This window comes from Lepus europaeus, chromosome 20 (assembly GCF_033115175.1).
Source record: "Lepus europaeus isolate LE1 chromosome 20, mLepTim1.pri, whole genome shotgun sequence".
NCBI classification, from domain to species: Eukaryota; Metazoa; Chordata; class Mammalia; order Lagomorpha; family Leporidae; genus Lepus; species Lepus europaeus.
This window is the reverse complement of record NC_084846.1, coordinates 40,332,562-40,348,215: the sequence shown is the minus strand read 5'-3', so window position 1 is coordinate 40,348,215 and position 15,654 is coordinate 40,332,562. Positions and strand designations below refer to the sequence as shown.

At 44.7% G+C, this 15,654-nt stretch overlaps 1 protein-coding gene and 1 gene segment (V, D, J or C); both read left to right on the top strand.

The window, feature by feature from the left end:
• Positions 1-7,508: 7,508 nt before the first annotated feature.
• The window catches only part of LOC133749644 (T-cell receptor gamma chain C region DFL12), a 40,229-nt gene continuing 32,083 nt past the window's right edge, over positions 7,509-15,654 (top strand). The window contains exons 1-3 of the mRNA XM_062178917.1: positions 7,509-7,551; positions 7,692-8,002; positions 10,172-10,177. Coding sequence (XP_062034901.1) covers positions 7,509-7,551; positions 7,692-8,002; positions 10,172-10,177 — 360 coding nt within the window. The remainder of the gene's footprint in view (positions 7,552-7,691; positions 8,003-10,171; positions 10,178-15,654) is intronic.
• LOC133749950 (T cell receptor gamma variable 4-like) lies at positions 11,276-11,869 on the top strand. The segment is given in 2 exon segments: positions 11,276-11,416; positions 11,529-11,869. Coding segments are annotated over 2 exon segments (384 nt in total).

Sequence of the window (15,654 nt, the reverse complement as noted above, 5' to 3'; positions counted from 1 at the left end):
CTTTTCTTACTGCCATGTGGGAGTCATTCTGAGTTTCTGTAATTTCTATGAAGTTGTATTTAAAAATATTTATTTATGGCCGGCGCTGCGGCTCAATAGGCTGATCCTCTGCCTTGTGGCGCCGGCACACCGGGTTATAGTCCTGGTCGGGGCGCCGGATTCTGTCCCGGTTGCCCCTCTTCCAGGCCAGCTCTCTGCTGTGGCCAGGGAGTGCAGTGGAGGATGGCCCAAGTACTTGGGCCCTGCACCCCATGGGAGACCAGGAGAAGCACCTGGCTCCTGTCTTCGGATCAGCGCGGCGCGCCGGCCGCAGTGCGCCAGCCGCGGCGGCCATTGGAGGGTGAACCAATGGCAAAAGGAAGACCTTTCTCTCTGTCTCTCTCTCACTGTCCACTCTGCCTGTCAAAAAAAAATATTTATTTGTGTATTTGAGAGGAAGAGGGGAATGGGGGTGGGAGGTGATGAGAGAGAGAGGATGCTCCCATTCACTGGGTTACTCTCTGCGGTGGCCATGAAGGGAGACCAAAGCTGGGAGCCAGGAAGTCTCCCACATGGGTGAAAGGAACCCAACCACTTGGGTCATTGCCACTGCTTCCTAGGGTCTGCATTATCAGAAAGCTGGGCTCAGGGGCCATAGCTGGGTATCAAACTCCGGTTCTCCAATATGAACGTAGATTTCCAAACCAGCATTTTAGGCCAAATGCCTGCCCTTGAAATTTTCTTTATGTTCTCTTATGCTTTGTAGTTGTGAAATAAATTCTCTGTGCCCACATGTATCCTCCCATTTCTACAGCGCCATCATTCCTTCTTCCTCGCCATCTCCCCTCCGCCCAACTCCCATTCTCTGCTGCCATATCGCCCCATCTCTCTCTGACTCTGCTGTCCCTCACTGCACTGATGCCACAACCTCTCTACTCAGTGCCCTGTGTTCCTCATCTCCCCTCCATCTGTGTCTTTATGCTTCTGTCTCTGCAACGCCCACTGTGTCATTTTATTTCCATCTCTCCTCTCTCCCCTCATGCTAGAGATCTACACCTTTCTAGTATATTTCTGTCACTAATTCTTCTTTGTCTGTTGGCCACTGTCTGGACCATTCTGTTCCTCTCACCCCCACTCTGCTCTCTGTCCCTTTTTCTAGCTTTCTGTTTCAAACTCCATGGCTGTTAACGTCCCATTATCGCTCCTTCTTCATAGCCGATTCTCTCCCCTCCCTGCGCCCTTCCAGTCCAGTCACTTCTGTAGCCTTCCTTGGGGCCTGTGGGTCTGGCCAGCTTGCTTTCAAGGGAGGGTGGGTCCAAACTCACAAACGGAACTTACTTTTGCTTCTCCTGATCATTGTCCCTGTCACATATCAAGCAATCAGAATTATTATGGTGCTGATGAAAGAACTGTTAAAAAATATAGAAAGCACTATCTTGAGGAAAAGGTTAAGCATACAGATTACTGCTTACATTGCCATGTCAGCCTGCTGTGAGGTGTTACCTAGTGTGCTAGTCCAGAACACCACAGACTAATTTATAAAGAAAATAAATCAGGGCCAGTGTTGTGGCGTAACAGGTTCCACCGCCACCTACAACACCCGCATCCCATATCGGTGCCGGTTCGAATTCCAGCTGTTCCACTTCTGAGCCAGCTTCCTGCTGATGTGCCTGGGAAAGCAGCAGCAGATGGTCTGAGTTCTTGGGCACCTGCACCTATGCACCTACGTGAGAGACCCAGATGAATCTCCTGGCTCCTGGCTTTGGTCTGGCTGTTGTGGCCATTTGGGGAGTAAACCAGCAGATGGAAGATAGCTCGCTCTCTCTCTCTCTCCTCCTTCTCTCTGTAACTCTTTAAAAAAAAATACATGTATCTTAAAAAAAAATTTTTTTACAGTTCTGGAAACAGGACATCAACCCATAAGCAGTGGACTGAGGGAAAGATGGAGCTGCGAAAAGAGGCAGTTTGGAGAGCGTGACTTGAGAATGTCTAATTCTGTAAGAAAGCATTGCATTGGAAAATTCAGAATGGCAGCTTGATTACAATCAGAGTCAGTGAGGCTGTGTGTCCCTGAGGAAGTCACCATGCTCACCATGGGTATACCATCTATCAGTGCCAGGGGTTGTGCAAACTCGTTTGTTTTTAAAATAGCTTTTGGTGCAATTTAATTCTTATAACAATTTAATCTTTATAATAATACTTCAAAGGATATGTAATAATAAAGTTTGACAGATGGACTCTTAAAGGCTAGCCTGCTAAAAGTCAAGTAAGTAGATTATGGGGCTTGGATTTAAATTCAAGTATAATAAATTCAGAATCTCATGTCACCACCCACTCAATATACAGGTGCTCCTTGACTTGCAGTGTGCTTTGTGCGGATGAAATCCCCGTAACTGAAAACATCATTGAATGCATTTAGTACCTAACGTCCTGAACATAGCCTGCCCTTCCTAAAACACTTAGCTTAGCTTACAGTTAGACAAAATCACCTAAAACAAAGCATATTTTATACATGATAATCACATGGCCCTCCCTTGTCTCCTTCATTTGTCTTAAGTTAATAATTGAAACACTATATTTAAAAAATCATTGAGGGGTATGAGTGTGGCACAGCAGTTAAATCACTGCTTGGGGCACCCCCAACCCCACCCCATATTGGATTGCCAAGTTCAAGTTCTGGCTACTCCCATTTCTTTTTTATCAGACTTCCTGATAACACACACTCTGTGAGACAGCAAGCAATGATTCAAGTACTGGAGTCCCCGCCACCTATGTGGGATACCTGGGTTGAGTTCCAGGTTCCTGGCATTAGCCTGGCCCAGCCCTGCATCTTGTGGGCATTTGTAGAATGAGCCAGCAAATGGAATAACTCTGTGTCTATCTCTCTTTCAAATAAATGAAAATATACAGGTGTTGAGGCACAGTGGATTTACCCACTGCTTGGGATGTCTGCATTCCATATCCAAGTGCCTGGGATCAATTCCCACCTCTGCTTCCAATCCAGCTTCCTGCTAATGCACCTGGGAGGTAGCAGGTGTTGGCTTAAGTACTTGGGTTCCTGCAATCCACATGGAAGACCCAGGCGTGGTTCTGGGCTTCTAGCTTTCACTCTATGCATCCTCAGCTATTGTAGGCATTTGGGGAGTGAACCAGCAAATGGAGACTATCTCCCTTTCTCTGCTTCTCCCTCTCTTTGTCACTCTTTCAAACAAACAAATAAACTTTTAAAACATAAGATGATGGGGCCGGCATTGTGGTGTTGGGGGTTAAGTTGCCACCTGCAATGCCGACATCCCATTTGGGTGCTGGTTTGAGTCGTGGCTGCTGCACTTCCAATCCAGCTCCCTACTGATGTGCCTGGGAAAGCAGTGGAGGATGGCTAAAGTTCTTGGGCACCTGCACCCATGTAGGAGATCTGGAAGAAGCTCCTGGCTCCTGGCTTTGGCTTGGCTCAGCCTGGGCCATTGTGGCCATTTGGGGAGTGGACCAGCAGATGGAAGCTCTCTCTCTGTATCTCCATTTCTCTATGACTCTGAGTTTCAAATAAAATAAACCTTAAAATATATAAAATAAAAATAAACAGTACATTCATCAAATCATTTAAGATAATTTGCCATGTGTTTACATAACTTTTGATCTATAGTTAATTCTTTTTAGTTTGTATTTATGTTTTAAGAGTTGATTTTAAAGTTTAGTTTCATATAGGAGAAACAGTTATGTGGATATAAAGTACAAATTATCAGACAAGGTGCATTTAGAGATTTTAGCTTCCATTCCATTTTTCTAGTCTCTCTTCTCTCTGTCTCACTGTATAGGTAACAATACTTTCATTAGTTCTATTGTTTTTTTTTTTTCACTTATCTACTCAAGTCTTTTACTTTCATTGAAATAAATTGTTGTTCACCAGGTATGCAGTACATATTGTTTCTACCTGAATTTTATTTTTGTATTTTGTTTCTAGAATTGAGTTTTTATTCATTTTAATGCATCTTTTATTTTCTGACTTCTGAGTTTTGTGTCTTAATTTGAAAGGTTTCTACACTCAAGATTATACATAGAGAAGTCATATATATGAACTATAATGACTCTGTTCTAACAAAATAAGGTAACAGATGGTACAGAAAATTTAGAAACAAACATAAGGGGGGGACAATACTATCAATCCTATAGAAATGAAAATTATTTTTTTAAAAAGTTCAGACATATCTGTCTCACCTCATCACCTCATTGGATGTTTTTCCTCATTGAAGTCTGTATCACGGATACACCTGGTGTTTTTATGTGACAACTACTTTAGTGGTGAACACAACATGGAATGAAGAACGCTAGCACTCATCCTCAGGTAGCTGCTCCAGGGTCACGTTCCAAGCATGACCTCATTTGATCTTCACAAAAATCCTATTGAGGGTTCAGAGTATCGCTGAGCTGAACAGCTACGAAAACAAGGCAAGGAGGGGCTCGCTGGCTTTTCCAAAGTCCTGCAGCTTGAAGTTTCAGAGATTTCAATCCCTGAACTGTGGTTCAAAGAATCTGGGGCTTGTTCGTTGCATTTGCATCTCGTTATCTCTAGTGAGAGTTGGCCTCACTTCACAAGTTTACATTTCCCCCTTCATCCGTCGCCTTTTCATGCTCCTTGCCGGTTTTTCTAATACAGCATTAACTTTTCTTATTGGTTTGGGAAGAGTCTAAAAGACCTTGTTGATGTTAGCTGTTATTGAATGTACTACAAAGGCTTCCCCTACTTGCTACTTAGTTACTTTCAGCACACTTTGTTGGAAAGAAATTTGAATCTTACTTTTTAAAGACTTCAAAAGTAGATTTTATTTATTATTTATTTATTATTTATCATTCATTATTTATTTTTTATTATTTTATTTATCATTTTTTATTTTGACAGGTAGAGTTATAGACAGAGAGAGACAGAGAGAAAGGTCTTCCTTCCGTTGGTTCACTCCCCAAATGGCTGCTTCGGCCAGTGCTGCGCCGAACCGAAGCCAAGAGCCAGGTGCTTCCTCCTGGTCTCCCATGCAGGTGCAGGGGCCCAAGCACTTGGGCCATCCTCCACTGCACTCCTGGGCCACAGCAGAGAGCTGGACTGGAAGAGGAGCGACCAAGACTAGAACCCGGCACCCATATGGCAAGTGAGCCATGGCACCGGCCCCTTAAAAGATATTAAAAACAACTATGAAATTTTTGCTAAGGCATCTGGCTTGGTTGCCAGGCAAAAAGAAGGCCTATCTCACCCACAATTTACAAGCCACTCATCAATAGAAATTCTAAGGATTTTCTGATTTCAGTTTTACATCGAAACCTCTATTTGTAGGGGGTAAGGAAACAGTTTCGCAGTATTTGTTTTTGCATTGTGAAGCAATTCCCAAAAGAGAATGCATGGAATACTCAGTGATTCCCTTGCTTATCTGAATGGGATTCATCCTGTTAGGGTACTGCATGTCGGTGGATTTGTCGCCCGTGAATCTTTATATTCTGGTGCCAAGCACTGCACTCCTTTCTTTACCGTAGCTTTGCTGTTCCTCTTACTTTCTGGTGGAGTAGTTTATAACTTTTTTGCTTAAGAATTTTCTTTCTACTCCTGTGTAATGGCAATTTTCTTCTTCTCATTGCTTTTTTTTTTTTTTTTTTTTAGCTAAAGATTTATTTATTTATTTGAAAATCAGAGCTACAGACCAAAGCCAGGCCAAAGCCAAGAGCGAAGAGATTCATCTGGGTCCTTCAGTGGGTTCAAGGGCCTAACTAACCCCTTGGGCCACCTTCTGCTGCTTTCTCAGGCCATTGGTTGGGATGTGCTTTGGAAGTAGCTACGCTGGGATATGAACTGGCGCCCATGTGGGGTGTCGAAGTCCCAGGCAGTGGCTTAATGCCTCCACCACAATGTGCCCCTGCTTCCTCATTTTTAAACATGAGCCTGCAGCCCAGCAAGGAGTCCCAGGCTCCAAGGCACTTGTTTGCCTTCTGGCTGGGCCCAGGACACTCTGCTCTCAGAGCTGTTCACACAGCAGCTTCCCATCCCTCCCCATGAGGTTCTGTAGGCAAAGGGGGGGGGGGCACACAAGTCCCCTAATTTCCTCATCTCCCAGCTGCCATGACAACACCAGGTGTACTACCTGAGACGGGCTGAAACAATGACTGAAGTAGAACATTGCTCTATGTTTTACTGTGAGTCTGTCTTGTCTTTTTTAAAAGATTTACTTATTTATTTGAGAGGCAGAGGCAGAGAGATGGGGGGTGGGATGGGAAAGAGAGGCTTCACTCTGCAAATGGCTTCAAATGCCAGTGCTGGGCCAGGCTGAAGCCAGGAACCAGGAGCTTCATCTGGGTCTCTCACATGGGTGCAGGGGCCCAAGTACTGGAGCCATCTTCTATTCACTGCATTTCCAGGCACACTGGTAGGGAGCTGGATTGGAAGTAGAGCAGCTAGGACTTGAGCTGGTACCCATATCAGATGCTGACACTGCGGGCAGCAGCTTAACCCACTGCACCACAGTGCTGACTCTATGAGTCTTTCTAACACACATCCAAATGCATTCATAAACGTGGTGGTGAAAATCTGGAGATGGGCCATTTAAATACTACCAGCATTTTACTCTACTTGTTATGTCACCTATCCTTCCACCCATCATCCCCAAATCAACATCAGTACACATTCTGAATGTAGGTTTGCCAAATAAAATGTAGGTAAATTTGAATTCTTGATCAATAACATTTTTTATATTAAGTATATCCCAAATATTGCACGACACAGCGCTGTATACTTTTTCTTGGATAGTATACTAAATCCTGCAGCCCAACCATGGGGTGCCTTTTAACAGTACTTGAGGATGATCAGAAATCTTCTAACAAATCAACTTGAGTGCAAACACACACACACACACGCACAGGCATGCACACAAAGGCATTTACCTTTGAGGGGCGTCAGAAGTAGTCAACATAATGGGTCTCAATTTATTTTAACAAGGTAGATCACAGCTTCTCAGATGTGCTGTTGAAGATGTCCCTGGTCTACTTACAGAGGTCCATGGAGGTGAGTCAGAGCGATAGGAAAGACGTTCCATCTCAGGACAAGGTCATGGCAGCCGCATTCACACAATGACTCTGCCAGCTGCAGGGAAGGGAGCCTGCTGCGGGACTGCACACTGCAGAGTGGAACAAGCAAGCATCACCAAGGGTTCTGCTTCTAACTGCATTTGCACCACAGAGCTACAGACTGAGCACTCGGTGCTCCTCACAGCGCTACCTCAGGGCAGGACTTTCTCTCAGCTTCCACAGGAGGGCGCTCAAGAAATGGGCGGAAGTAGAGACCAGGTTTCTCCTGTCAGCAGTGGCCTCTTCTGGGTAAAGAGCTTGGGTGTCTTCTAAGAGAGACCCTGCCTGTTACTTCTCCCTGCTGTGACTTCAGTCAGGAAGACTCCCTCCAACTCACCTCCCTGGGTCCTCTTTTTTGAGTAGGATTAGAGTTTTCTTCTTCCCTTATCACCTCATCCCTTCCCTTCTAAGGCCTGAGAGAAGACGGCATGCTGTGGACACTCTCCCTGATTGTAGCTTTCCTGCCTCCTGGTAAGAATGTTGCATAGATGTTAATGTGAGTTCTCTCTCTCTCTCCCTCTCTCTCCCTCTCTCTCCCTCTCTCTCTCTCTCCATGGAGGTCATACTAAAGAATTATCATTTTCTCATTGTTTTTGTGGTTGCCATTGCAGGCAGTCAAGCATCTTCCAACTCAGAGAAGACCATGACAGTGGTCACCAAGCCAACTGGGTCATCTGTTACAGTCACTTGTAGTATTCCTCAACAAAGTAACTACATCCACTGGTACCGGTACCAGGAGGGGAAGGCCCCACAACGCGTTCTCTACTACATCGTCAGCAGTTCCAGATCTTTAGTGGATTCAGGATTTGATGCAAGGAAATACCACGCTGATAAAAGCACACAGGGGAGCTATAACGTTTTCCTACGAAACCTGGAAGAAAGTGACTCTGGAGTGTATTACTGTGCTGTCTGGACCGGCACAGTGATTCCGACCTGCCCTATGCTACACTGAAAATTGTGCCTGTGGTTGTTCCTGGTACTCGAGATAGGCCAGCCCCATCTCATTTCCTGTTTCTGACTCTGCTCTGAGCAAAGATAAACTCGGAGCCCAACACCAAACCCCAGAGCTTACATCCCACAACCTTCTCAATGCCTTCACGCTGCCTCCAGGTCCCCACCCCTGCATCCTCCATCCCAGCCCTTTCCTAAAGACTGAACTCCCATCTCCAGGCCTTTGCCCAGTGGTCCAGCACTCAGCTGAGTTCCTTCTACTCTCCTAGGGGCTGGAAGAATAGCATTTAACTAGTTTCTGAGACAGACAAGGTCACCTAGGGTCTTATGGGACATCTTCAGGAGAGCATTATGGGAAGGCTGGTGGTTGGCACATATTCTCACTTCTAAGCTTCATGAAATATTTCAATCATACCAAAGGTTAGAGTGAATAAGAAAACAAATATTGAGGTACCTATTACTTAGTTTTGTTAAATCTTCACATTTTAACACATTTGCTTCATGTTTTCATAATGATTTGATTTAGCTGAAGACTCTGGGTTTCTTTTCCCAAGCCCATCCTTTCCTTTCCCCTCCCAATGTAACCACCAACCATGTCTCACTCATGCTGCAAGGGCATGTATTCACAAATAATGAACAATTTCCATCATGCCTCAAGACATAAAATAGGATGCATATTCCAGTCCATGACGTTTTCTGTACTTCACAGTACACTTTTGAATAGTTACTCCTGCTCGTATGCATGCCTTGAATTACTCATTGGCATTCTGTACTGTGAATGTATCACATTTTATTAATTCAAAATCTTATTACCAAAGAGAACTTGAGGGTTGACTTGGTAAAGCTTCAAATAGTTGTGCTTGAATTTTCAGTTTTTTAAAGAGTGCTGTCATGTTTATGTTTTTAAGCTTTGTATCTGTAATAGTTAGGAATGTTTGGTTTCAAATGGCAGAGTAAGGCAGGGGGTCTTATAGGCCTGGGAGTTGATGGCACCCAGAGCTTGAAAGCATCAGAACCGCCTTGTCCATTTTTTCATCTCTTATCTCAGTTTTTTCCCATGTGACATCCTCATTTTCTTAGCTGCGCCAGGTGTCAAGAAACATGCCAGTGGTGACCTCTAGAGACCCATCCGTACAGATGTCATCCAAGCAAACTGAGACACTTTCCTTTCAACTCCAGTTTGGAAACACTGAACTATAATCATCTTAGGCACAACTTTAGACCTAGATGGGTGTGAGGTAGATGACTGGGAGTGCCTAACTCTTTTCTACACATACAAGAGGACCTGAGAACATCCATGGAAAAATGGAATTAAGAGATAAATGTATTGTGTTGTCATAGATTTTTAAATACATGCATAATTTTGCCATAATACTCAAATTTCATAAACTTTTTAAAGATGTCCTCATTGGAAAGTTATTTGCTTTTATGTTAAGTATCACATTTTTGGCACTCATTCTCAGGTAGCTACTGTGGTAAGCATGTTACATATATGATCTCATTTGATCTTCCCAGAAACCCTACCAAAAGTATCACTGAATTAACAGGTAAGAAACTAGGGCAAAGAGGGGCAAGCCGACTTTCCTGATGTCATGCTGCTTGAAGTGGGAGAGATTTCAATCCCTGCCACGTGGTTTAAAAAAAACAAAAATGGAGTTTGGTTAATTAAGTTTGCATGTTGCTATCTCTAATGAGAGTCAGCCTTATTTCACAAGCTCATTTCTCTTGTGTCAGTTGCCTTTTTATGCTCCTTGTCCTTTGCTCTTATGGAGCATTAAGTGTTCCTTTTGGTTTGGAAGAGTCTTGAAGACCATGGTAGAGACGTTAGCTCCTGGCTATTATACTGAAAAGGCTTCCCCCACTTACTACTTAGTTATTTTAGCACACATTGATGAAAAGAAATTTGAATGTTAGTTTTTGAAGTTCTTTAAAAAAACAACTACAAAATTTTCACTAAGGTTTCTTGTTGTGTTGCCAGACACGGATAAGGTCTATTTAACCCACAAATTATATGCCATTTGTCTACATATATTCTAAGGGTTTTCTGATTTCAGATTCATTACATTTAAACTTCTGTTTGTAAGTTATAAGGTAGCTGTTTCACAGGACTTGGTTCTATATGGTGAACCAATTCCCAAAGCAGAATGTGTGGCATACTGAATGATTCCTTGCTGATCTGAATGTGCAACTTCATCCTACGTTAAGATATTGCATGTAAGTGGATTTCTGTCCCGTGAATCTTTATATTCTAGTGCCAAGCGCTGCACTCCTTTTATTGCACTAGCTTTATAGTTCTTCTACATTCTGTCAGGCTTAGTTTATAACTCTTCTGTTTTAAGAATTTTATTTCCACTGCAGTGAAATGGGAATTTTGTGCTTTCTCATTTTTAAAACATGAGCATGAAGTTCCGGCAAAGAACTCCCAGTCTCCAAGGCACTGGAGTTTGCCCTCTGCTTGGGGCCCAGGGCATTCGGCTCGCAGAGCCATTCACACAGCAGCTTCTGGTCCTTCCCCTTGGGATTCCTCAGGGCAAGAGGAGACCCACACAGGCCCCTACTTACTCACTGATGAGCTCGCTCATGCTATCAGCGATGTATTACCTGAGAGATGCTGAAACAGTGACAGCAGTGGAACTGCAATGTTGTTCTAGTTTTACTGAGTCTCTCTAGCACACTACCAAATACATCCATAAATGTGGTGGTGGAAATCTGCACAGGTACCACTTAAATGCCACCAGCATGGTAGCCAACAGGATTGATCACAATTCTTTGGAGAAGGTAGATGCAAAGCTTCTCAGATTGGCAACTGGAGGTCTCCCTAAAGTTCACTCCAGAGCTGGGGAAGGTGGGTCAGGGTAGCAGGAAGGAAGCTGCATCTCAGGACAAGGTCCTGGCAGCACCACCCCCACTCTGGGACTGAGACCTGCAGACAAGTGAGCCTCACCTGGGATGCTGGCCCCAGGGGAGCTGGCAGTCTTCACCAAGGGGTCTGCTTTCCACCCTGTTTGCCCTCAACCTGCCTCAGGTTGGGGTCTCTGTGGTCCTCACACACCTGCTTCTGGGGAGGGCCTGCCCTCAGCTGCCACAGGAGGGTGAAGAGAAGGGGGTAGAAGCAGAGGCAGGGCTACCTCCCTCTGCACTCACCCCTTCTGGGTAGAGGCGTGGCTACCTTCTAAGGTAGGCCCTGCCTGGTACTCTCCCTGCTCTGACACCTGTCAGGAAGACCAGCTGCAACTCCCTCACTGGGGCCCCTCCTTTTCTGTGCAGGATTAGAGTTTTGACAGGGCATTCTGCTCCCCTTATCACCAGATCCCTTCCCTTCTGAGACCAGGAGAACAAGGCATGCTGTGGACTGTAGCCCTGCTTGTAGCTGTCCTGTCTCCTGGTAAGCAGGTTGCATAAATGCTAATGGGATTTCTTCTCTCTCTTACTTGGGAGTTCATACTAAAGAATTGCCAGTACCTGTTTCTCATTGTTCATTATTTTTACTATCGCAGGCAGTCAAACATCTTCCAACTCAGAGAAGACCATGACAGTGGTCACCAAGCCAACTGGGTCATCTGTTACAGTCACTTGTAGTATTCCTCAACAAAGTGGCTACATCCATTGGTACCGGTTCCAGGAGGGGAAGGCCCCACAGCGCCTTCTCTACTATGACTTCTCCTGGTCCAGTTCTACAGTGGATTCAGGATTCAGTCCTGGGAAATACCATGCTTATGAAGGCTCAGGAAGGAGCTGTAACTTTGTACTACAAAATCTGGAAGAAAGTGACTCTGGAGTGTATTACTGTGCTGTCTGGACTGGCACAGCGATTCACATCTGCCCTAAAGTATACTGAGAATTGTGCTTGTGGTTGTTCCTGGTACTCAAGACAGGCCAGCCCCATCTCACTTCCTGTTTCTGACTGTGCTGTATTCTGAACAAAGAGAAACCTTGAGCCCAACACCTAACCTCTGTGCCTACATCCCAGTCCCCTCCTGATGCTTCACACTGCCCCATGATCCTACCCTTGCACCCTCCACCCTGGGGTTTTCCTAAAGCCCAAACTCGCATATCCAAGTCTTAGCCCAGCCACCTGCTGACAGCACAGTTCTTTCTGCTCTTAGGGACTGGAAGAAAAGCATTTAATTTGGTTTCTGGGACAAAGTCTCAGGATGCATTCTCTAATCAGCATGTTTATATATATTTTCATATATAGCAGGGCTACAATAAGGCAGGGGTCATATAGGCTTTGCAATTGGTGGCATCCTGAAATTTGAAAGTGGCAGAACCACCTCTTTCCCCATTTCTTTGTCTCTTAATTCAGCTTTGTCCCATTTGGTATCCTCATTTTCTGAGCTGCCCCAGGTGTCAAGAAATGTGGCTGCTGTCACCTCTAGAGACCCATCCTTACAGGGCACCCCAGCAATTTGAGATGCTTTTCTTTCATCTCCACTTCACAAACAAATGACGCAGTCGATTTCTTTGGATGGCAGGTTGGTTCTTGGGATCCTTGCAGTGACTAAGATCCTGATGCACAATTCTAGACCCAGATGGGTGTGTGGGGAGATGACTGGTAGTGCCTAACTGCTTTTGATGTATATGAAGACCTCAGAACCTTTGTAAAAAATGGAATTAAGAGATGTCTATTTTTTGTAACAAATTTTTAAATATATGCATAGTTTTCCCATGATTTGCATTTTCCACAAACTTTTTAAAGACATCCTCATGAAAAAGTTATTTACTTTTGTGTAAATCATCATGTTTTTATATTTCTAATATTTTAATGGACTCTCAGATTTTTTAATTATCATTTTCAGATGATTTTTTCTTCTACATATTTATACTTATTTTATTCTCTTGTTCAACTGTATAAGACTTATTTTATTTAACTGAAAGACAGAGTTACAGAGATGAAGTGTGTGAGAGGAGGAGAGATATCTTCCTTTTGCTATTTTACTCCCCAAATAGCCACAACAGATGGAGCTGGGCCAGACCAAAGCTAGGAGCCTGTAACTCCATCTAGGTTTCCCATGTGGGTGGCAGGGGCCAAGTTCTTGGGCCATTCACTCAGGAATCAGGGGTTAGAAGATCTCTCTGTTTCTTTCTTCTTCCAAATATTCAAACAAATATATCTTTTTTTTAAAGGTAATTTAAAAAATTACCTTTAAAATTTGTTGTCCTCTGTGATCCAGGGTCTGATAAGAAAGTGCAGTGAGAAAAGAGGCAGAGGCTTGGACACAAAGTTCTATGAGAGGGTCGGTGCTGTGGCATAGTGGGTAAAGCTACCGTTTGCAGTGCCGGCATCCCATATGGGTGCTGGTTCGAGTCTCAGCTGCTCCACTTCCGATCCAGCTCTCTGCTGTGGACTGGGAAAGCAGTAGGAGATGGCCCAAGTCCTTGGGCCCCTGCACCTGCATGGGACACCTGGAAGAAGCTCCTGGCTCCTGGCTTCAGATTAGCACAGCTCCAGCCATTGCAGCCAATTGGGGAGTGAACCAGAGGATGGAAGATCTCTCTCTCTCTCTCTCTCTCTCTCTCTCTCTCTCTCTCTGCCTCTCCTTCTCTCTGTGTGAAACTCTGACTTTCAAATAAATAAACAAATCTTAAAAAAAAAAGTCTATGAGAATGGAAGCCTTAGGGGGCTACTAGAAAGTAATTGGAGGGGCTGGCATTGTGGGTTAAGCTGCCACTTGAGACACCAGCATCCCATATGGGTGCCCATTTGAGTCCTAGCTGTTCCACCTCCAACCCAGTTCCCTGCTACTGTGCCTGGGAAGGCAGAAGAGGATGGCCCAGGTTGCCTACCTGGGCCACGTGGGCGACCTGGATGAAGTTCCTGACTCCTGTCTTTGGCCTGGCTCAGCCCTGGCTATAGTGGACATTTGGGGAGTCCACCAGCAGATGGAAGTTCTACCTCTCTGTGTAACTCTGCCTTTTAAATAAATATAATAAATCATAGACAGCAAGCAAGCAAGAATTTGGAAGCACATCCATCCTGTCTTCTGAGTGAAGGAAGCTTCCTGGGAGAAATAGTGCCCAAAAGTAAGCCAAAACTGTGAACAGAAGCTGGGCTGTGCAGCAGGGCAGGCAGGAAGACTGCCAGTGAATCTGTGGAAGTGGATCATGCAACCCTAGGTAGAGTAGCTTACAATGGAAAGGTGAGGAGGAGGTCATACCACAGAGCTTCAGACCTTAAGCACTCTGGAGTTTATCCACAGAATCAAGAATTTGAAGTAGCGTAGTGACTTAATGAGTCCTACAGTGTGGGGCAGGTGGGTGTAGAGGCGGGACTGGGGGCATGGAGAAGGCTGGTTTGGAGGCAATGGTGAACCTTGGCATATTCAGGAGGCAGAATCCACAGGCATCATCAGAGTGCAGAGTTAGAAGAGAGTACTGAGCTTGGTGCTCAGGTTCCTGGCTTCGGTAAAGAGGGTGGTAATGTTGTTCCCTGAGATAGAAAGAAAGGATGGGTTGGGAGGGAGTGAATTCCCTCTGGCCAATTCAATTTGAGGTCCTGTGTTAGGCAAATTGCAGTTGAAGATGATGGCTCCTCCACGGATACCACCACGTGGGGTTCAGGAGTCAGGTGTGGATGGAGATGGAGGTGTAATGTCCCCCCACCACCCCCAGAATAGTGAAAGCTGAGAATGGGGAAGGAGCTACACAGAGAAGGTAGAGTGGGAAGGGAAACTTGGAAAACAACTTCTTTCAAAGGATGTGTTTAGGAAGAGCTGTCTGTAAAAATACTATGGGACAGATTAAGTATCTTGGGTTAGGGAAAGAAAACAGACAAAAGGAAATTCAAGAATCCAAATCATTTCTATCTGCCTGCCATCTCTCTATCTGTAAGTGAGCTGGGGAGTTTGTTGTTACTGCAACCTGACAAATGTTTATCCAGATAAATCAGAAACCTCAGAAAGGGCATGAATGCTGGCCTCTGCTTGACCTGTTTCCTTCCCTGCCATAGACCTGAGGCTGCCCACTTATCCTTAGGGCAAAGACAGAGTAGAAAAGATGCCAATCACAAGCGATTGCTCTTTTCTCTTTGTTTAGGTTATGTGAGAGCATCAAGAAGCTATGCAATGCTTCCACTTAATGTTTCAGGTAGCTACTGAAAAGTATGTCTTATTTTTTTCTCTCTCTCCTTCAGCCTCTCTCTCTCTCTTTCTCCTCTCCCTCTCTCTCTCTTTGTCTCTCTAGTTTACTCAAACCTACAAAGCCAGAAACGCATATATACACAGCAGAAAAGAAGGACTAAAATACCCATGTAAGTTCTCAACCTTACACCTGCTACCTTGGCCGTACACAGGTATCTACAATAACTAATCAGGGCCTAGGGCATCCGAGAAGTATGTGATCAATTACAACAGCTGGTCAAAAGCAGTCAGGTGAGAAGAACAAATAATAGGAAGAATTGAGAGAGCCCACCACTTCCACTGCAATACTACACATATAGCCCCCCAAAATAGACAAAGCCAGGTACAAATGGGTTCAAACTATTAGAGAAGCCAAAATCAATCCAAAAGTCCATCTTCAGTTCTGAACTTGAATCCTTCCCACCTGGGCATCCCTGGCCCTGAGCCTCACCCCCTGGTTTTCTCTGAAAGGCACTTCAGTCCTAAGGGCAGTCAGAAAAGAATT